The sequence below is a fragment of the Alligator mississippiensis genome, chromosome 3, assembly GCF_030867095.1.
Source record: "Alligator mississippiensis isolate rAllMis1 chromosome 3, rAllMis1, whole genome shotgun sequence".
NCBI lineage: Eukaryota > Metazoa > Chordata > Crocodylia > Alligatoridae > Alligator > Alligator mississippiensis.
The window spans coordinates 239,740,606-239,763,090 of NC_081826.1; the positions used below are offsets into that span (position 1 = coordinate 239,740,606).

Here is a 22,485-nt window from a genome sequence, read left to right on the forward strand (position 1 = left end):
CATGTCAGGAGAATACCTCCTCCCACTAGTAATCTGAGTGGTAGGACCTGTGGCATGATACCTACAGTGCTCCCTGACAGCTTGCCCCTGAGGAAGGAGGGAGAGCAGAGGACAATGGGATACTAGGTGCATCTTTCTCCCAAGAGAAGTGTATAGGTATTCAAATTAGATTGGGAGGAAGAAGATATCCTTCTAGGTAACTGATATATCTTCTTAGGGAAAAGCCATTTTTCTTCCACAAGAAAGCACTTTTTATGCACAAATTTTGGAATTCTGTTACCTTTTATTACCTGGACAGTATGGATGTATAGGTATACACATGTTTACTGAGCATGGACAGAAGGCTATGCACTTTGTGGATAGCCTTCTGTCTATGCAGGTTTGTGGCAAGGTATGTATATAAATTATAAAATTGTAGTGGACACAAACCCATGATTAGTACAGGGAGAGAGAGGACACAAATCTTTGCATGCTTTATTCCCAATAGCTGAGTGTTTACAGTACTCCCTAGGATGCAGGAGAGCCAAGGTTTGTACCATCCTCAAACAGAGAAGGTTTGAACTTGTCTTCCCAGCATTTTAGTCTAGACAGCAAGCTGCAAGTTAGGTATTATTCAGTTCCCTCACCAGTGCTCCTTTTGAAGATATAAAAGATGAAAATTTGATTTAAGATACTGTAGAAAAATTCCAGTCATTATGGTGATAGAGATTTCTCACATATTTATCTATACTCTATAAAAGCAAACATAAAAAATAAAGCTAAATAGGTTCATTGCTAACACTAACACCAACATCTAAACAATTCAAACCTCAGTTTCATGAGAGAAAAAAGAAAAGAGAGGTCATAGGTCCTAATTTCATTTAGAAAATAGCCAGGGAAATTACAAATATCCACTACCAAACTTTTCCCATTTAAAGGAATTTTAAACTGTAGTGCTGTGTGTGTGTTTTTTTAGGAGGTATCAGAAAAGGAGGTGCTAGAACTCATTTGCCTGTGAAATTTTGCTAGTGAGAAGTAATGTTTGAAGCCTTTAAATTGCTAAACTTGAATGACTTTGTGGGCTAGGAAGGTTCATGTCTTATCGTACTATCTCTTGCTTGAATTATTTGCTTTAAGACTTTTTGACACTAACCAATGCATTCACCCAACTTTCTGGATAATCTGAATTCCAGCACATCTGGTATTTGAAAGCAGAGCACCTCCTTCACATTTCAATCTTAAACTACTTTCAATCTTTAATTCATCTCTTTTTCAATAGTTGTATCCCACTAACATCAGATACAAAACAGCTGGGCAGGATAGATTACCATGCGTAGGTAAGAAATGTATATGATTGAGAAGGGAATTTTTATAAAGGAATTAACGCCTCACCCCGTGTATTCTGAGAAGACCTCTTACTACCATGCTCCAGGAATCAGCAGAATGACATTGCTGGTGACATTGTTTTTACTGAGTTCAGCAATGTAGCCAGCAGTCTAATAAAACTGTACTTGCTATTTATTGGGGTATATTTTCCCAACTTTCCCCAGATGATAGAAGATTTTTCCTGCTCTTTATTTATGTAGAGGGATGCAGCACTCTAGTAGAAAAAATGTAAAGTCTGGTTTGTCGTCTTTGGATAAATCTATCATTTCAGTTGAAAGGAGAATCAGAAATTAATCATTGTAAACAAAAAACAGAAAAAATATAATGTTTACTTTTTCTATACCCTAATATACATATATTCCTTTCTCTAGTATTTTCTGCCTGGAACACTATATTATGCCCTAATTTTCAGTTACAGTATCACTAAAGTATTGTATTTTAAAATACTAACTGGGTTAATTAGTCCCAAGGTTGCATTTTTCTTTTCCCATGGAATCATGATAAAATATTTTTTTGGAATTTCTTGAAAAAAAGTATTGGGAACCATGGAACATTTTTTTCATTTAACTTTATAAAGTACTGCATTAGATTTAATAGATCCTGTAGCTTTGTTACCAGTTAACACCTAGCTGACTATTTTGCACACTGCTGAGTTTAATATGTCAGTGATATGATACAGTTTTGGTAGTGTTGGAGAGATGTGGCCGTGATGATCCAGGAATTGTGAGAGGCAAGGAGTTTTGGGAAGATATCATTTATTAGACAAACTGCATGGTTGGGATAGAGTTAGACAAGCTTTTGAATGAAAGTTGTTCTTCATCAGGTCCTGCGTGATACAGTTTTGTCAACTAACACCTGAGTTTTTAGGAGCTTGGCTTGATTTTTGAAAACTCATATTTGTCAGTTTTCTCCAAGAGTTTGATCATTTGGAGCTTGCTTCACCACTTCATATATAAAGTATTTCAGCTCCAGAACCTCCATACTGGCCATAAAATAAATTGATATGATTTATGAAGTAGCACTTGCTCAGTATGGCAGCAGTTTATTTTAAGATCTGTTATAAAGACAGGCTGCTGATAGATGTTCAGTTAAAGGCTCAATGGGATCTGATCCCCAATCCCAACAATTGTGCCTTCTGCCATGCCATGCGTTTAGTCCCATGCCAATGCCACCCTATTGCCAATCATGATCCTGGGCTGCCCCTGCATCAGTAAGTGCTTTGCGAGCTCCTGTGGCTGGTAACTCCAATTAGCTGATTGCTTTTCCCTGCTTCTGGAGTGCACTGGAGCTGTTTAGGCTCTGGTGTGCTCCCAAGGCTGAGAGCCCTGATCAGTAGGGATCCTGGTTTTCTCTGATTAAAAAAAAATCCCCAATTTTCAGGTTAAAAAAAGTAACCCAAAACCCACATTTTTCCATGATCAAAATGAAGCACCCCTATATATAGCTATGTATTAGTGGTGTTTCATTATAATCATGGGAAAATGTGGATTTTGGGTTACTTTTTTAACCTGAAAATTGGGGGGGTTTTATCAGAAAAAACTAGGATCACTGCTGATCAGTGGACTGGGACTCCCAGCAATAGGAGTGCACTGGAGCCTTTCCAGGCTTTTGGTGTGTTCCTGAGCGCTGATCTGCAGTCCCAGCCCTAGGAGTACACCAGCCACATACAGTATTCAGTTTAAGTCATGATGGGAACCAGCCACAAAATTGTTACACAATTTGTGTAATAATATCGTAGCTTATTCTCTGTGTGTTATCATGCTGTTAATTGCATAACATGTGACCAGATTACTATTTAATTGGTTAATCGTGTCTTAAGTGCAATGTCCGCCAGCAGCCTTAGATCATGCACCTTGAAACTTAAATCATGTTCACTACCCTGTTGGTCACAGAGGGCTTTCAAAAATGCAAGTTATATTTCTCAGTAAAAATTTCCTTTTAAAAGGCATCCATACCGAGGAACAAACACTAAGTTTATTGATTGTGGCAATAACTTGAAGTGCACTATAAACTGATGGAGTTCCTACCTATCTCCAGACGAAAGCTACATACCAATTCTGTGCATGAAGAGTGAGTCTGCAGTGGCATAATGTTAGTTGGCCTTGCTGAAAAGCAGGGTAAAAACACATAATTTAGAGCTAGTTCAAGGATCTCTGAAGAGCTCTGCATTGTACCACGTACACCTATTTATAAAGAGTCTGAACTTTAAAAAGGTAATCTAAAAAGTACCATGTGAAAACCATCATAAATCTTCTCTCTGATCCTGGCTGGTCCTTTGGCTTAATTCCACCACCTGATTCCCTCTTCCAGAGGGCTCTTTTCATTTTTTTTATGTTCAGGGTGGAGTATGAGCTGCTTTTGACATAGTGAGTCAGTGTTAATTACTCTTCAGCTCCTTTTGTCATGCCTAACCAACTGTTTACACAGAGACGCAAAGGAAAATTAATCCAAATGAACTAAAATTGTGATTTTAAAGTGAGTTAGTTACATTGCATTAAACTGCGTTATAAGTTATCTTATTCTGGATTCAGTTGTCTTTAATTTGATTTATCTTAGTACTTTTTGGATGTGAAATAGGGTGAAATGAATTAAATCTGCCTTAAATCTGAACAGAAGTGTCCACATATTAGTCTATGGGTATAATGTAGTTTAGTTAATCCATTTTAAAAGTTCATTTGGATTATTTTTCTCGAGCATCCCCACATAAAAAAAATCTTAAACTTGCTAAAAGCCTGGAGCAATGAAAAAAAACAAACCCTCTACTAGCCTGTTTTATTTACAGGTAAGAATCTGGCCATTTTGACTGGAGACTGGCTACTAAGAAGCATCTATAGTGAAGTGAAGTTTCCACAAACTTCATAAAATTATCCAGCTCCAAATGATGTCTGCTGTTTGTGCCATCTGAGTAGATTTCTTACTTCACTGTTTTGTTTGCCCTAATCATTATGGGCACCTATACACATGCCCGATACTTGCTTCAACATGTGCTAGTTAGCATGTGTTGGAACAAACTCGATTAATCAAGTCTTCTGGAGTGTGCTAATTAGCATGCTCCAGTAGCCTCAGTGTCATGTGTTTTCAGTGTCCCTGTGCTTCAAAATAGCAGTGGGGGTGCTTTAACTAAAGCTCATTGAATGAGCTTTAGTTAAAGCACGCCACCACCATTATGAAGTGCTGAATACACAAGACACTGCAGGCACTTTAATTAGAGCGGCTCCTGAGAGCTGCTCTATTTAAAGCACCTCACCTTACCCCCACCCCCAAGTATGTGTAAAGATGCCCTGTGGGGCTACTAGAATGTCCCCACAATGCTATTTTTATGTTTATTCTCAAATGTCTTTCATGAATCATTTCTGGCACACTGGTATGTAGAATAGGAATATTACTATGGTCCTGAGATCTCTTATTTTTGCCATTACCATTTTAATAAAACAGACATCTTTGAATCTAAAGAATGAAACAGCATCTTATCTGAGACCTCTTTGAGTGACTTGTGTAAGGGCTATACAATACCAAATGCACAACCTCTCTGGGTTCAATATGCAGCTAAACAAACCAGCAGCAGTTAGTGTGGGATACTTGACATTAAATTTTCCTCAGTGAATAATAAAGAATTTTTAAAAATCCACATTTATCTTTTTACTGTAATAACAAATACAATAATAAATGAACAATAAATACATGCAAACGTTACAAAGAACTATTTTAAAAATCATAATATATACATTATACTTCTCCTTGGTAGCAAATAAGCTACCAGCTTCAGTGTCCCTTAAACTTCTTGTATTTTGAGTCTGGTTAGCAGCATATTGAATCTACCTTCTCTGGAGCCTCTGGATAGATGCAATGCACTTGTTTTATTTCTTCCCAGTATGTGTTCAGAGCAGGATGCACATTTCTCTCAATGGCTAGAGACAGAAATTACATATAAACCAATATAAGTGATTGGAAACTAGTTTAAAACTGTAACAGAACAGAAGTTCAGTAAACATAAACCACTTTCAAAATGACCAAAACCAGTTTAAGATAAACCTGGTTGGATGTAGCATCAGACTTAACTGATTTAGGTCAAACTTGTTTATGGAACTTCTGTCCCAGAGCCCTCCCTGGTTCAAGTTCACTCACAGTCCCTCAGCATCCCAGGATGTTTTGCAGCTCTGAGCGATGCTGCCTGCTCCACTGCAGCAGGGACTGCCTCTCGCCTCTGCTCCTTAGTCTGCTTCCTGCCTGTGTCCATCAGCCCATAGGGAAAGGGGGGCAAGGTCTACAAAGCACATGAGGGGAGGGAAGGCCCCTGTGCTGTGGGCTTTTCAGACCCTGGCAGCCCTCCCCTCCTGCTTCCCAGCTGCTGATTGCTTCAGCGGCTGCCACAGAAGGGAGGGAAAAGAAGTCCTCCCAGCCAGGTACCTGCCCGTGCAGCCCAGCATGGGGGCACTAGGGAGCTCCTGCCTTGGGGGGCTTCCCCCACCCCAGCCCAGGGTCCTCCAGCCTGGGGCAGCCCCAGGGAGCTGAGGGAATTAGGACCTTGGCGCAGCCCCTGCCAGTCTTGGCAGCTTGAGGGAGCAGAGGAAAATTCTCCTGCTCTTCCACAGCCAGTTTTGCCTTAGTTGCTGTGAGTCAGAGGTAAAACTAATATGGGGCAGCAGAGGAATTTCCCTCTGGTCCCTGGGCTATCCCTGAGACTCCAGCAGCTAAGGCAAATGGGTGGAGTTGGGAAGAATTCCCCTCAGCTCCTGGGGCTGGAGTGGGGGGAAGTCCCCCAAGGCGCGGGCTCCCTGGTGCCCCCATGCTGGGCTGCAGGGACAGGCACCTGGCCAGGAGGACTTCTTCTCCCCCACTCCTGCAGCAGCAGCTGAAGCAATCGGCAGTTGGGAAGGGTGGGCTCTGCTAGGGTTGGGATGGGGAAACCCCCAAGCTGGCAGAAACCCCCTGAGGGGGAGGCTCCCCAAGGTGGGCCAGCACCTGGACAGGGGCCTCCATAACCCACTGTGGGGGGACAGCAGGAGGCTGGGGCCACTTAACTGGGCCTGCAATGGCCAGTAGGCTGGGAGATGTGCCTACTGGCCTGGGTCAGTGCAGACCTCCCCCTGCCTTTCTCAATTAAAAACTGAATGTCAGTTCAGTTGGTTATCGGTTCAACCTACACAACTTAGAGGAAGCTGCCTAGTTCATCAAGCCCTGATTAGTTGGTATTTCCAGTAGGATAGGCTGTTTCACTCTACCAGACCCTGCCCCTATTCCCAGAGAGTTCTCTCAGAACCCCCTCCTTGGGGCCAAGCTGTCGCACACACTACAGCCTGTTTCTTATGATGGAAGATATTTCTCCCCCCTTGAACTCAGCGGTACACCCACCACAGTTTGCTGGGTACCACCATACCACCACTAAGCATGCTTAAGACTCTCAAAGACCTTCTCATGATGGCTACATTTTGAAAAGTTCCCTTCTACCGAGGGTTACACTGGGAAAGAATAGATGCATCAAAAGAAGCTACCATTCAGTTTTTATTCAACATAACCTTTGTAATCATCCTATCCATTGTTCATTGTAGCAAGACTGGAGCGTGATTTTTCTCTCATACCAGATTGGACTCGGTGTCAAGGTCTACAGCATTCCAGTTTGAACATTAGCTAAAAACACTTTCCTTCCCCCCCAAAATGTTAGCATTTTGTTTAATGTTTTAAGGTCAGTGATAAGGTTTCTCAATAGAGGAAGATGCAGTAAGTACCAAGTAGTTGGTAAGAGACATACAGGTCAATTCATGTATGTGTGTTGTACATCCTGTTTCTTGCTGGCATTCCACAGTGTCTTGGTGAGAACACTGCTTGGTGAGCAGATTCTGTCTATTTTGGTAATAAAAGAAGATAATGGTAGGAATAGCCATTTAGAATACATAAATAAGTGGTCACTATGATTTTCTAAAGTTGCTCTGAAAATACAGAATTATTCAGATTTACTCTGACTTCAATTAACCCTACTTTCATGTATAACACATTTTCGGAAGTCTAGTGAGGTCAGATTGTAGCCCAGGGGTTTTCTCTCTAACTTCCTTCAAGCATCTTGGACTAAGGACTGTGAAGGTATATTTACACCTCAGTTTTGAGACGAGTCAAAGGCTTACCCTCAACTGCTAATCGCCACAAGAGCTGCCCTTCCTTGCTGTGGTAACATGCAACAGTCACAGGAGGAGAGACAAGTAGCAGATAAACTGATTCCCAGAAGGAAATTCAAATGGAAACTTTCTTGGAATCACCCTGACTACTTTTCTCCTTCTTGACTCTCATTATGGAGTCAGAGACAGGTAATAGTTGGTTATGGACTTCCTATACTGTACTGTGCAGCGTTGCAGTGAGTTGGGAAGAGAAAGCTGAAGGGAAAAATCAGCCTCTATCTGTGATGATTAGGAGAGTTTCCAGGAATGAGCTGGACTATTGCCAGGGGATATGCTAAGGTAATATGGGCAATAATATGATGGCTGATAAGTTTCAGGTAAAGAGTGGACCTAGGATCAACCTTCACTAGCAATGTAGACGTACGGTAAAACAGCTTCCCCAAATACATGTACAGTATAAATACAACTATTATAGATCCAGTTATACATACTATGTGGAAAAATCTAACTCAACTGTTAGGTTTATATATGCAATTTGTGAGTATCACGCTCATTAACCTTACAGAGTGGTAGAAATAGTGTCTACATGTTTGTTGTGGGCCTTCACTCCAGAAGAATTAGTGTGGTTCCACAGTTATGGTTAGGACATTGCGGTCTTGTACAAATGCTATGTTGTAGAATTGCATTTGATTATGGATTGAGTAAAATTTGAGTAAATATGTATAGATTTAACTTTACATGAGCCCTATACTATTTTAGGAAAAAGGGAAATTATGTGGTCATTGCTTGTTACATTATATGATCCAAATGGCCAGAGAATCAGAGCTATTGATGATCTATGATCCACACATCAGTAAGAAGTGTACTTAAGGAAGGTAACATCACTAGCAGTGGAAGACACGAGCAATTTAAGTGGAAGATAGATGTGGCATTGTTAGATAAGCCATTGGCAAATTTTTGCTAGTTTGAGCATTCTCCTAAGAGATTTGCAAATCGTTCAGTACTGGAACTAGTTGCTATTGTAGAATGGAGGCCTTATGGAAGTATCTAGTTAAATGATAGGTGGCAGCTGTTTGGACTTATCAGCAGTCATTTAGAGTCATAGAGAAGTTGGGTTGGAAGGAATCTCCAGAGATTATCTAGTCCAAACCCATGAATGAGGCAGGATCATTCCTATCCAAACCATCCCATACAACCATAATCTAAATTATACACAAGACTACCCTCAACCCTTGCACAACATAGGCCTAACACCGTAGCCTGCCACAGGTAAAGCAGGGGAGCCACACAGCCAATGTACTGCTTCTATAAAACATTGTCAGTATATGTTCAGCACATCCTGCATAGAGAGCCATGCCCCCCACTACAGAGGAAGGCAAAAACCTCCACAGTCCATACCAATCTGACCATGGGGCAAAATTCCTTCCTGACCCTGAGCAGAGGGGGAAGACTCTCTAACCAGGAATTTCCAGCTTTGCTCTTAGCAAGAATTGGCACACCACAGTTGAAGTCTCCAGGCTTAGCTGTAGCCAGCACCCAATGCCTCTGGGGAGGTTTCAAAACATCCTGACACATATAGCAGGGGAAAAAAGTGTGTGTGGTGGGAGGGGGGGGGGGAGAGAGCAGGAGCAATCAGCAAAACCCAGAAGCATAGGAAATACCCATGGTAGAATATAGGCATAGCTATGCCTAGATCATTCCTGAGTGGCTGTCCAACCTCTTCTTGAACATCTCCAGTGCTGAAGAGTCCACAACTTCCCTAAATAATCTATTCCACTGCCTCACTAATCTCACAGTGATTTTTTTTCAGATATCCAATATAAATGTACTTTGCTGCAATTGCAAGCCATTTGTCTGTGTCCTTCTCTCTGCAACAAGAGAGAAAAGATGCTTTCTCTCTTCTTTATGCCACCTCTTCAAGTATTTGAAGGCTGCTATCATGTCCACTCTTAAGCACTTTTTCCGCAAGTGCCCAGCTTTCCAATCTGTTGAGATCCTATTGAATTGTGTTTGCATCCTCCAACATGTTCACTATCCTTCCCAGTTTTGTATCGTCCACAGACTTGCTTTCTATGCCAGCATCCAAATTGTTAATAAATGATGAACAGCACCAGGTCTAGGACAGACCCCTCTGGGACTCCACATAAACCCTCCCTGCTGCTATTCTGGCATGGACCTGTTTAATAATTACTAGGGCTGTGTAAAACGGCATTTCAACTTGCGTTTTGACGTTTCGATGGAACGGCGTTTCATTTTGAATTTCATTTCAATTAAAAACCACTGTTGCATTTTGTTTCATCAAAACAGTTTCGCTGTCTTGATGCTGTTTCAACGTTTTGCCCATAGGCCATAACGGGGCTGTTTGAAACAGCCTATAACTTTGTCATTTCTGGCCTGATTTGGATGAAACATGCAGGAATGGTAGCTCCTTCTGAGGGCATGAAGCCTGCCAAGTTTCAAGGAGATAGGTGCAGGGGATTTGGGAAAACTGCACCTCAGTCTTGAAAGCAAAACTCATGTCATGTGTATATGTTAAGCCACAGTGGGGTCAAAACTACAGGCATGCTAGCCCCTGCTGAGGCCATGAAGCCTGCCAGCTTTCAAGGAGACAGGTGCATGGGTTTGAAGGAAACTGTACCTCAAGCTGCTGACAAGCAAAACTCTTGACATGGGTGACACTGTGTGTGTTAAGGCGCAGCAGGGTGAAATCTGCAGGCATGCTAGCCCCTGCTGAGGCCACGAAGCCTGCCAGTGCTCAAGGAGATAGGTACAGGGGCATCTGGGTTCTGGGGCCCTGCACCTCGGGCTGCTGACAGGCAAAACTCGTGACATGGGATTGTGGGACTGTGTCTGTCTTGAGCCACAGGGCGGTGAAAACTGCAGGCCTGCTAGGCCCTGCTCCTTACACAAAGCCTGCCAGCTGTCAAGGAGATAGGTGCAGGGGGAGTCTGGCTTCTGGGGCCCTGCACCTCTAGCTGCTGACAGGCAAAACTTGTGACATGGGTAGGTGACATTGTGTGTGTTAAGGTGCACCCTCACTCAACTGACACCAAGGCAGAAAGCAGGGCAGTTCAAACAGTGCTGCCTTTTATGCAGATTTTCCATCCCTCCCCCAGAGCACTGGGATTGGAAGGGAGCGCAGGTAAGGATGGCAGTCACTAGCCAGCTACACAGTCAATAATGAAAGCACTCCTTCCCACCCCCCCCTTCCCCCTCCCTCTCCTTACTTTAGTTCCTGTTTCCCTGCAGGCAAGCCCAGTTTGAGCTTCGAAACTTGAAATGTTTAAAACATTTTGAAACGCTTCAACTTGCCTCATTTCGTTTCGGGGCTGTTTCAAAGCTCTCTGTTTCATTTCAATTTCACTGTTTCCAGCTTGAAACCAGTCAAAACAGCATCAAAACGAAACTCCTGGCTAAATTTTGCATAGCCCTATTAATTACCCTTTGCTTATGACTATTGAGCTAATTATCTATCCACCTTTTAATAGTTTTAACTAGCCCCCATTTCTCCAATTTGTTTGAGTCTAGGCATCATCAGGAATCCTGGTTTCCTCTGTTTAAAAATCACAAATTCTCTGATAAAAATCGTGAATTCTCTGATTAAACCCCCCCAAATCCATGTTCTTTCATGATAAAAAATGAAACATTGCTATATACATAGGTATCAGTTGAATACAGCGTTTTATTGATATATTTAGTTTTTAAACAATTTGGAAATCGACCAGTGCCTCAATCCCTGTAATAAAATAAATATTAAAGACCCATAAATCTCAGCGTTTGATTTTGGATTTTTTATCCTGGAAAATCAGAGTTTCCGCTGCCTACTTCTCTCATCAGGACATGGGTCCAGCTGTGTCTGTCCCACCACATTACTTTGTGGTGCTGAGCAGCCCTGATATGCTGGTGCCCTGCCCATGCCATTGCCCCTCCCTCCCAACCCACAGCCCCCAAGGTCTGCTGGTGCCTTTCATTCCCCACCCACAACCCCCTGCCCCCGCAGCCCTGCCAAAGGGGGCCCCCAGCTGTCAGGGCTACGAAGCTGGGACTCAGTTCTGCAACTGAGAACTGAGGGTGGGGGAGGGGAGGGGATGTGGGCTTCAGGCTCAGGTGCGGGGTGGGCAGTTCCCCACCATTGCACGCACTCCCAGTGAGGGACATGGCGGGCATATGCCCCAAATTTGTGCATGGGGTTGGTGTGGGCTTAGGGCACCCTGTCCGGCTGCTCTCCACCTGGGACCTCCACAGCCTCGTGGGCGGGACCTAGCACAGCAAGGCAGAGTGAGGCTGAGTGCTGCTGCCATGAACCCTGCACCAGCATGGCAAGGTGCCCTCTGGCCGCCACCCCTGCTGCTGCTAGGCAGAACTCTGCCATTCTGCATGGGGAAACCCATAATTTGCCATATTTTTCTTTTTTAAAGGAGAAAATCCAGGTTTTTCTCCTTAAAATGAGAAAATCATGTTTTACTACATTTTACCTTGGCAAATGGAAAACCTGGATCATTTCATTATCATTTACCTGGTTTATTGAGCTTAGATAAATGATCTTAGAACTAGTAAAATTTTAACTTTTATAATGGCTTTAGTTAAAGGACTGAACCCTCATATGCACTACAGCTGTGGTCAGTATAGCTGACGGGAGCAAGGTGTGTTATTTCAATTTGTCCTAACTCTACCATCTGGGATGACTTCAGACCCTAATATGACTCAGTTCCATAGAATCATAGGAAAATAGGGCTGGAAAGAACTTCATGAGGTCATCTAGTTCAGTCCCCTGCTCAAGGTTGGATTATTCTTGACTTAAACCATCCTAGTCAAGTGTTTAGAGAAGAAAACATTTGTTTTGAGAAGCTATGTCTTTAAAAGTCAACAATGTTTCATTGTGTTAACTTTTATGCTTTTATGGCCAATAGAGAGAGATTTTTCATTCTGAAAATATTGTCCTAGTTTAGTTACTTTACATTTAATCAGTTCAAATTTTATTTTCAATTCTAAAATAATTAAATGTATATGCTGTTAAGTAAGGCTCTAAGATGACTTACACAATATAAAATATTAGTAAAGAGTTGTGGAAGAGAAATCCAGCAACATTTTAATTGGTCTATATGCAATAATCAAATAGTATATTTCTATTTTTTATTCTACTTTCACCTTTTTATCATAAAGTAGAAGTTGTTAATTTTCTAGTAATTATTGGAAAGCATAATGGAAAATGTCAATTTCCAACATGTGTACATTAGTTTATTCAAATGTGTGTGTGCATTTATAATATATGCATTTATGTATAATTATTTACATAATACACACACACAGAGGAATAACTGGGGGCGATAGGGGCAACTGCCTTGAGCACTGACTTGGGCGGTTGGAGGTGAAATCAGCAATGTGACAGGAACCAGAAATCACCACTTCTGCTCTTCCCTGGGTACCCAGGCATGTCAGTGTACTGCTGTACACCCCCTCCTCCCCCGTACATAGTAAAGACATTATATATACGGTACTACACACACACACACACACACACGCACACATTTTATATATATAAAATTAATTAATTTCCAACATTATGCATTTATGTATGTTTATGTGTGCATGTGCATATATAGGTATATGTATAATATGTATACATTATACATGCATATAAAGTATATGCATATGTACACATATGTGTATATGTGTGTGTGCATATGTGCATGCATGTGTATATTCTGAAAGCTCATGTAATAACAAAAGAGGTTGTCTCAAGTTGGTCTGAAAGATCCAGCTAATGAGATATTTATCCATCACCAGCTATCACATGCATTACAAATGGAATGGGAATCTGCCTTCAATTTATGGTCATTTTGGTGGAATGTATAAATTGAAAAAGAAGGAAACTCCTACCATTAATCATTTAGATATGAGGGGAAATTATTTAATACAATTAAACAAAATAAACATACTATTTTTAAAATTGCTTTTGCTTTATGAAATAAACCAGTGTCTTGTTAGTATACATACACTGCAAGTAAAACATTGATTTTTTTGTGTTGAATTTATAAGAGACTCTCTTTAAAAACATGGTTTGTGGAAGGCTAGGAGAAGGATGACTTACAGAATTTCGTCAACATGAATGTAATTTGTAACAGGCATTATAATTTAGAGTAATTTTGATTATGAAATTGTTTAAATTGTGCCATCCTGTTAAAGACTTGTGAATAATGTTCTTGTCTCTGAAGTACTTTGATGTAGTGAGAGTAAGATTAGAAAACTGTAAGCAGTTATTGACTATTGGGTGTCCTTTTGTAAATATTGTAAAATAAAACCAATTTAAAATACTATTCAGAAAGTTGCTTCCTGCTGTGCTTCCCCCTCCCATGTCCCCCTTACTCTTGTTCTATGCCATCCCCATTCTAGCCCGGGGCACAGAGCAAGGGCCCAGCCCAGCCCAGCCCCTGGAGCAGCCACATTGCTGCTATGTGGCTGGGCTGGGGTTGGGCACAGTGCCCCAGAGACTGCAGTGTGGATGGAGTCTGCCAGCACAGAACAAGGGTAAAGGGGGAAGGTAGAGGGGCAGGTGGGGATCGGAGGCTGGTGGGTGTGGGGGGTGGCAGGGTGCAGAGGCAGTGGGGGTAGCTGCATTCCTGGTCAGACCCCAGGTAGGGGCTGGAGCCAAAGCCACAGCAACTGCCTGCTTCCCCACCCCCTGATATGTGATTCTAAGATGAGGGGCATTTTTCCCCATGTTAAATGGGGAAGAAAATCTTGTATTAGAATAGAGTTAACACAGTCCATATTTTTAAAGAAACCTTTTGTCGTAAGTTGAAAAGTTTTTTCCCCTTTATATTTATATAAAACATTGAATAACAGATCAAATAGTAAATATCTGTGCTTGTTATAACTAAATCTAGTTTATCCTTTACTTGAAGTTTCAGACCCAGAGTTTACGTCTGTCAGACCTTCACAGAAAATCTCAACTATGGAGAGGGATAGTCAGTGTCACTTTGATAGAGGGTCGTGGTCTCAAGGCCATGGATGCAAATGGGTTGAGTGATCCTTATGTGAAGTGCCGTTTGGGGCATCAGAAATACAAGAGCAAGGTAATGTCTTTTAATTATGATCTGAAATATACATTCTGCTTCTTTAATTAACATCTGTGATTTTCTGCTTGGATGATTATTTGGATTCTGCTTGGATTTTATTGTAATACTAATTAGCTGTTACAGCATGTAGAGCTTTTGTCTTTTTATTATTTTAATTGAAGTGTAAATAAATATGTGGAAAAGGATGAGGCATTGAAAAAAATGATAATTTACCTTGATTTCTCAGTTTGCCATTGTTATACTGTTATATTTCTCACTGCAATATTATTACATCATAATGTCAAGGAAACAATACTTAATCTTGCCTCCCAACCCTCTCAAAAAGCAATTCACGCTATGCTATGATTCTCTTATTGGTTCATGTGCAGGATGATAGCACGTATGAGAATGATTCTAACTGCACAAAACTTAAGATCTACCTTGTACCAAACCAGTCTGGCTTAGTGCTAGTAGCTTTTTGGATACTTTGCTTGTGTCTACACCAAAAGCATGTTGTCCACTTACACCGTTTGTACTAGGTGGATACTGTCTGCAAGTCACAATATTTTATAGGGGATTTTGTTTAGTTTTTTCTTTTCCTTTCCACTGTTCTAATTAACTGGCCATATTTCCAAGGTACTATAGGGAGGGTGTAAAACCCAATCTGATTGATTAATCCTGACAAATGGAAAATTCCCTTTACATCTCTTTAAAAAATTATGTGGCTAGGGCTACAGCATACCTAGTTATCTAGCCAGGTTGGATGAGAATGGTTGAGTGCAGCTGTATGGAGGCTAAATGTCCACCTGGGCTAGTGAGCTGGTTGATACTCTGCTCAGAGTACACAATGTGCTGTTACAGCTCCATGAAATGCAAGTGGAACATTAAATTAATAGCTTTAAGGATCCATCAACATTAACACAATTTAGGACAGCCCACAAAAAAATCTGTCCCAAAGTTACAGATTTAGTATAGTACATAGTGGACCAGAACAGTGGATATGATTATTAAAGTTCACTGTTTATATGCTTCATTCCTACATGAGTCACAGTGCCCTGAGTCACCAAATATAAGCAAAATCCATCCCTAATGTAATTCTGCAAATATTACTTTGACTCTTGATATCTTAGATTAGCCCTGATAAAATGACAGGAAGAGGAAACTTTTTCTACTTGGATTTTACTTGGTTTCCAGGGTGGTCAATCTAAATATTTAATTTTAATATTTTGAAAGTGTTTTTCATCTTTTCTAAAATTTATTTTTTCTGACAAAAATCAGGTACGGTGTTTTTGCCAGTTTATAATACCCAGTCAGTAAATAGTTGAGCATATCTTCTGTCATTCTATGGGCTTATTTTTTAAATAGATGGTCAGTCTCCTCTCCTCACTGCAAGACCTTTTCTGGCAAACACTGTTACAAAGAAACTAATGAAATGCGTCTTTTTGCAGGCATTCAGATATACTCGTAGATTCATAGATTGTAAAGTCAGAAGGGACCACAAAGGATCATTGTGTCCAACCCCTGCCCCTGGCAGGAAAGAGGACCAAGGTCAGATGACCCTGGCCAGATGACTATCTAGCCTCTTCTTGAAGACCTCCAAGTTAGGTGATAGCACCACCTCCCTTGGAAGCCCATTCCAGATTCTGGCCACCCTTACTGTAAAAATTTTTTTCCTAATGTCTAACCTGAATCTAGTCTCCACTTGTTTGCACCCATTATTCCTAGTTACTCCTAGGGGTGCTCTGGTAAATAGCGTATCTCCAATTCCCTGTTGTCCTCCCTTGATAAACTTATAGGCGGCTACAAGGTCTCCCCTCAGACATCCCTTGTGAAGGCTGAAGGGATTCAGGTCCCTCAACCTCCCCTCGTAGGGTCTTTCACAGAAGCCACTAATCATGCAAGTGGCCCTCCTCTGAACCCTTTCCAGATTCTCCGTGTCCCTCTTGAAGTGCGGTGCCCAACACTGGATACAGTACTCCAACTGTGGCCTGACCAATGTTGCATAGAGGGGGAGCATTACCTCTCTCGATCTGTTGGTCATGCATCTGCTAATGCATGACAAGGTGCGATTGGCCTTCTTGATGGCTTCGTTACACCGCTGACTCATGTTCAATATTACTTTTTCAGCCTAAAAAGTACTATTTTCTGTAGCCTTGGCTTTTTGCTCAGAAAAAACAAACACTATTCTAGGTATTAGGTGAACAAGTAGAGCTGTTCTTTGGAAATATCTGTATAACTATGCTTAATAATTGGACTTGAAATGCAATCCCTTATAGTAAGATAGGACTGGAAGGGTACCCCTGCGCTATCAAGTCCAGTTCTCTAAATATACAGATAACCCCTGTCCACAGACTATGTCTAAGGGGTCTGTGAAAGATGACTATGATCAATCAAAAGTATGTGAATACCCACACTTACAATTCAAAGGACTCCGCACCTTTGTTCAAAATGTCCAAAGGGGTCCATATCTTTATTCAAAATTTTTAAGGGGTCTGCAAAAGAAAAAAAGTTGAAAACCACTGGTATAAAGAAAGTAAGGATAGCAGGGTCTAATCATACTAAGGTACTAATGGCAGAGGGGAATCTTGGGGCATAATATTGCCCAAGTCAGGGGAGACAGGCAAGGTACTAGAGGACTGCAAGAGGGCCAAAATGAGAAAAGGTAGACGTAGGGTATTACAGACCAGTTTACCTAATCTTAATACCTGGTAATTTACTGGACAACATAAAACTGGGAAGGATTGTGAACATACTGGAACAGGAGTGAAATTCCAAAGGATCTTGATAGATTGAAAAGCCGAGTTAGAGCCAGCAGGTTGAAGTTCAGTACTGACAAATCCAAGGTGCTATACTTCAGGAAGAATAGTAAAAAAGGCATATACAAAATGAGTGACATGTGGCTACATGGCAGCACTACAGAAAAAGATTTAAAAGTCTTGGTGGATCACAGACCCATATGAGTTTGTACTATGATGCAGCTGTAAAATGGTGAATATGGTTTTGGGGTGCATCAGTAGGAACTTAGGGTGCTTATACATGTGCTCTGAGAGTGGGGGGAGCACTTTAATTAGAGCAGCTCTGAAAGCCACTGTAATTAAAGTGCCTGGAGCATCACATGGGCCATTTAAGAGGGGTCGAATGAGCTTTAGTTAAAGTGCCCCCGCTGCCTTTTTTCAGCACAGGGACACTGATGCATATGAAGCTGGAGTCTGTTGGAGCATGATAATTACCACACTCCAGCAGACTGGATTAATCGAGTCTGCTTCAATGTGCTGTAATTACAGTGTGTTGGAGCAGCCTCACTGCACATCTATAGGCGCCCATTAGGTGCAAGATATGGGAGCTGATAGTGCCTTTTACTTGGTGTGGGTTAGGTCAAATCTAGAGTATTATGTGCAGTTTGGGGCTTCACACTTTTAAAAGGGTGTGGAAAAGTTAGAGGGTCCAGAAATTGGTGAAAAAAATGATAAAAGGTTTGGAAGGCAAGCCAGATGAGGAGAGTTTGAAATAAATAGGTATGTTCAGCTTGTCAGTTAAGAGGGGAAGTAAGAGCAGTCTTCAAACATCTGAAGGGCTGCATGGAAGGACTCACTTTTAGAGGGTTGACACCCCCTAGTGACCACATTTGTTCAATTTTCTCCCACTCTGGCCTTCCAGGGTACCGCTCTGCTACCTTGCCTGCCACAACTTGATGGAAAAAATGGATATAAATTTGAGAAGCTACCCTCAGAAACCAGAGTGAGCCTTGAGGTGCTTTACTCTGCCCTGCTCATCATCAGGCTCTTGGTCCATGTCCTGAGCAGGCCACCTCTTCTTAGTCTCAGTCTTAAGCAAATTGCTCACTTATCTCCATGATCTAGCTCCCCAACTCAGTCCTCTGGACTGCCTGGTCAGCCCTGCCTCGATCCACCAGGCCCTTAGCCCACAACTCAGAACACTGAGCACCCACTACCTCCCTCCGTGGTTTTCTACCTCCCTTTGAATCACTTCCAATCTTCACGTAGTCCTATCCACTGGGCCCTAGGTCCACAACTAAAATGCTTAGTGCCTGATGGGCATCCACTGTAGTCTATTCCTACTGGTCCTGCTCTCCCACACTAGCCTTCGCCCTGACCAGTGGTCCTACCTAGGCTCTAAGCCTGCTGCTTCAAGCAGAGAGTAGAGCACAGGTAGCATTCCACCTTGGTATCCTGCCTCCCCTTCAGCCCTACCTATGATTTACAGCTTTAACAGCTATCAAAGAAATTGTTCCTTAGCAAAATGCTTACACCCTTCTGAGTCACCACAAACTCCTACCCTCTATCATTTGGCACCCTGCAGCTCTTCTGGATGCCTTTGTTTGCTGGTGTTCCCCTCTCCAGCAGCTTGGGTTTATAAGAGCTTTCATCTGCAGAACTCAGGACCAGACTGACTCTGTGGCCTAGAAATCAGGCTTCTAGTACCCTGGGCTTCACCACTTCCAGTCACATGATCTCCAAAACTGGGCAGAGAGGTTTCCTCTTAGCCCACTAATCAGCCTGCTCTTGCCTACTGCTGTCTTCTCAGTTGCTCTTCACAACTTGGGGGTCAGACTAGATGATCTGTTCAGGTCCCTTCCGACCCCTAGAAACTATTTAACTACTGTCCTTGTAGCTTGTTGTAAAGCAGCTTTCCACCCCAGCCACTGCTTATAGCTCTGCTATTCCTGTCTTTATCTCCCTTGCTTGCTCAATTTCTTGCAGGTGGTCCTCCCTCAGCTGCTGGCAACATATTGCAGCCCTGGCCTGCTGCTCTTTAAAAGGGAAAGTTACAGGGGTCCTTGACCCCCTTCCCACTCCATTATAGGCTGCCATAAAGAAGAGGAAGAACGCATTTCTCCTGTTTGTAGACAGCAGGATGTATACCAGTGGCTTGAAGTTGCGGCAAAGTAGGCTTAGATTAGCTATCAGGAAAATCTTCATTGTTAGAACGGTGAGGCAGTGGAATAGACTGCCTAGGAACATTGTGGAATCTCCATCACTGGAGGTTTTCAAGAAGAGGTTATATAAGCATTGGTCAGGGATGATCTAGGAGAAGTAATGCCTTCAGTGCTCTTTAAACAGAAGTCCAAGATCCCCCCACACCCACATAGATCACTGGGAGATCATGAAAAGAGTTCTGCAGTCCAGATTGGGTGGATATTGGAGAAGACCATATACAGCAGCAGGATAATGAAGCAGAGCTCCACAACCAGCTTAGTTATGAAAGATTAAAGCATGTGGGATAAACTTATGGAGGGGGTACTGAGAGAGGGGTTCTGGCTACCTAGATAGGGAATATGTGTGGAGTTGTGCTTGCTGGCCCCAGCTCATAGAGTATTTGTTTTTTCCCATGCTTGTGGGCTTTGCTGGTGGCCACATGAAGTGGGGAAGGGATTTTTCCCCACCTGTTGCTACTGGTGTGGAGGCAGGGAGGGAGGAAAAGGGATTGCTTTTATAAGCTTTTGTTTTGACTGCAGCCAAGGTTGAGGATTTGGGTGGGTATGCCAGTGGTTTTACTGGGACTAAAACCCAGAGGTTCTGATTAGAGGGTTTTGCCTTTCTGTTTAGGGTCAGACTGACCACCATATTTTGGATCAAGAAGGAACTTTACTCCATTGTCAAATTAGTATGTGCTGTGGGGGTTTTTGCCTTTCTCTGTAGTAATGGGGGAGGATGGATCTCTCAAGGGTATTTTAGCAACCCTTACAAGAGCTGTACACTGATAGCCCTCATCCCCTTGCTTTCCTGTGGCAGGTTAGGGTGTTGTTGGTGTTTTGGGGCAATATGCCTAATAGTTGTGTGACGGGGCTGATTGGACCTGATGATTTGGATAGGGGTGATCCTTTCTCAAGCAGGGGTTTGGAATAGATGACCTTTGGAGGTCCTTCTCAGCCCTGCTTTTATATAAATCATTAAAATTATGTATTGACTTATAAAGAATGTGTTGGGCCAGCTTCCATTCTGGCTCAATTTTGGAGTTACTACTGTTATTGAACTCTAATGGAGGAGACTAGATAACCTTTTGTTCTAGAAAGGCCTCTACTCAGGATTGCTATGACATTTTAGAGGTAACTGGTATGAATATTACCACTCCAGCTATATCATTTTATCTGCATTGCACAAGGAAAGGAGGTTACACTTTTTAAAATACCTCTCTCAGTCTGCTCCTATAATTAAATAAACAAACAACAAATTATCTTGGTAAATTAATTTTCCCCGAGCATAATAATGACTGGGAAAAGAAGAAGAGATGGTGCAGATCTGGTGAACTTCAGGTCCCGGTTAAGTGTTTTCAGTATCCATCTATTTGTCTTCTTAAGGTGTTTTGTTCTGCCTTTGTTTTAGAAAGACAACTTTGTCACTTACCTGTCACTCAGGACAAGGAATCATTAGTCTAGAGAAAAATGGTTCAGTTCCCAGGACAAATCCATTGTTCCTAGAGATTTCCAGTGGTGAAGAGCTGTGAGATCCTGGAGGCAGATGATTTGCCCAGACAAGATCAAGACATTGATCAGTGGCCTCATTAAAAAAAAAATGTTTAAAAAGTCTCCCTATTAAAGCTATTAATTGCATGAAAAAGACTTTCTGGGCAGAACCTGTTCAAGAAAGAACATGGCTGTACAATGCAATAATGACTTTCTTTACTCTCCTTTTAGATTGTGCCAAAAACTTTGAATCCTCAGTGGAGAGAGCAGTTTGACTTTCATCTTTATGAAGAGAGAGGTGGAATTATTGATATTACTGTGTGGGACAAAGATGCTGGCAAGAGGGATGATTTTATTGGCAGGTTTGTGCAATTACAGCCTACTAGTACTCTGGGGATGGGAACAGATGATTAAAACGGATTTTGTTGAAACTGTTTTTTTATAACCATTTGTTCTTGTTATAAAGAAAATACTGGGTTTTTACAAAGTATAAGCACATTTTGCAGCTTTTATGTTACAGTCTTCAATGTGGTGCTCTAAAAATAATATTTTGCTTGACCAGTAGGTGGCAGATTTTACCAATTCATTGACTTAGATTTTTCAAAAGTGGAAATACTGCATTTTGAAATACCATCAAGATGCAGGGGGTTCCATACGGCAACATTTTCTGGGTTGGGGCCAGTACTGAAATAATTATAAAACAGTGGTGAAATTAAAATGCATCCTCATTTTTAATCTGATTTATGAATGAAATAATCTTCTTAAAACACTGCACACAACCTCTCAGGCAATGAAATCTGATCATTCGCCCAATTAAATTCTCAAGGACTGATTCTTTAAGATCTCTCTCAGGGTTCAGGAAAGTATATAAGTCTTAGCTGGTAAGTTCAGTATACTGTGGTAAATCTTGGTAAATCCAGCCCAAATGTAGTAGCCAACAGTTGGGGGGGGGAATCCACAGTGTCTAACATAGATGTACACTGCTACTAAATAACTTACTTTTATTTAGAAAGTCCAAATATAGTTACTTTTTGTGTGTTTAATGTGAATTTTGACCACCAACGCACTCAGTAATAATTAATACTATTTCTTTCAGTTAGTTGTCTGTGAGACTACAATATTGAAAACTTGGAGATGCTATGACTAGTACATTGATGTATTGTAACTAGCAGAATTAGTCATTGTTGAATGTATAATGGAATTCCTATGAACTGAGCCCTATTTTTTCCATGTCAATGTGATTATCTTTTTGTTACTCTCCACCCCCCACATGCTTGTGTGCCTCTTTGTTTACCACATTAGGTAATGGGGCAGATTGGTCATACAATATTAAATGTTGCCTTTGCCTGGAGCCAGTCTGTTATGCAACGTGAAGAGTCAAAATAGATTTAAAGACTATATTTTACAATGGTCTTAATATTAAATCAAGTCATTTAAAAAAAATATATTAAGATTTTACTTTCTACAATGGGACCTTATATTAATGAGATAATACATTTATTTTAAAGTTCTCTAACATCTTGTTTTG

The 22,485-nt window shown here is 41.5% G+C and overlaps 1 protein-coding gene across 3 annotated transcripts in view; it reads left to right on the top strand.

The window, feature by feature from the left end:
- Positions 1–22,485, top strand: part of MCTP1 (multiple C2 and transmembrane domain containing 1) — a 559,099-nt gene that overhangs the window by 326,343 nt on the left and 210,271 nt on the right. For all 3 annotated transcript variants that reach the window (XM_059725021.1, XM_059725023.1, XM_059725022.1), the window contains 2 exons: positions 14,381–14,551; positions 21,189–21,319. In XM_059725021.1, the coding sequence (XP_059581004.1) occupies positions 14,381–14,551; positions 21,189–21,319 (302 nt within the window). The remainder of the gene's footprint in view (positions 1–14,380; positions 14,552–21,188; positions 21,320–22,485) is intronic.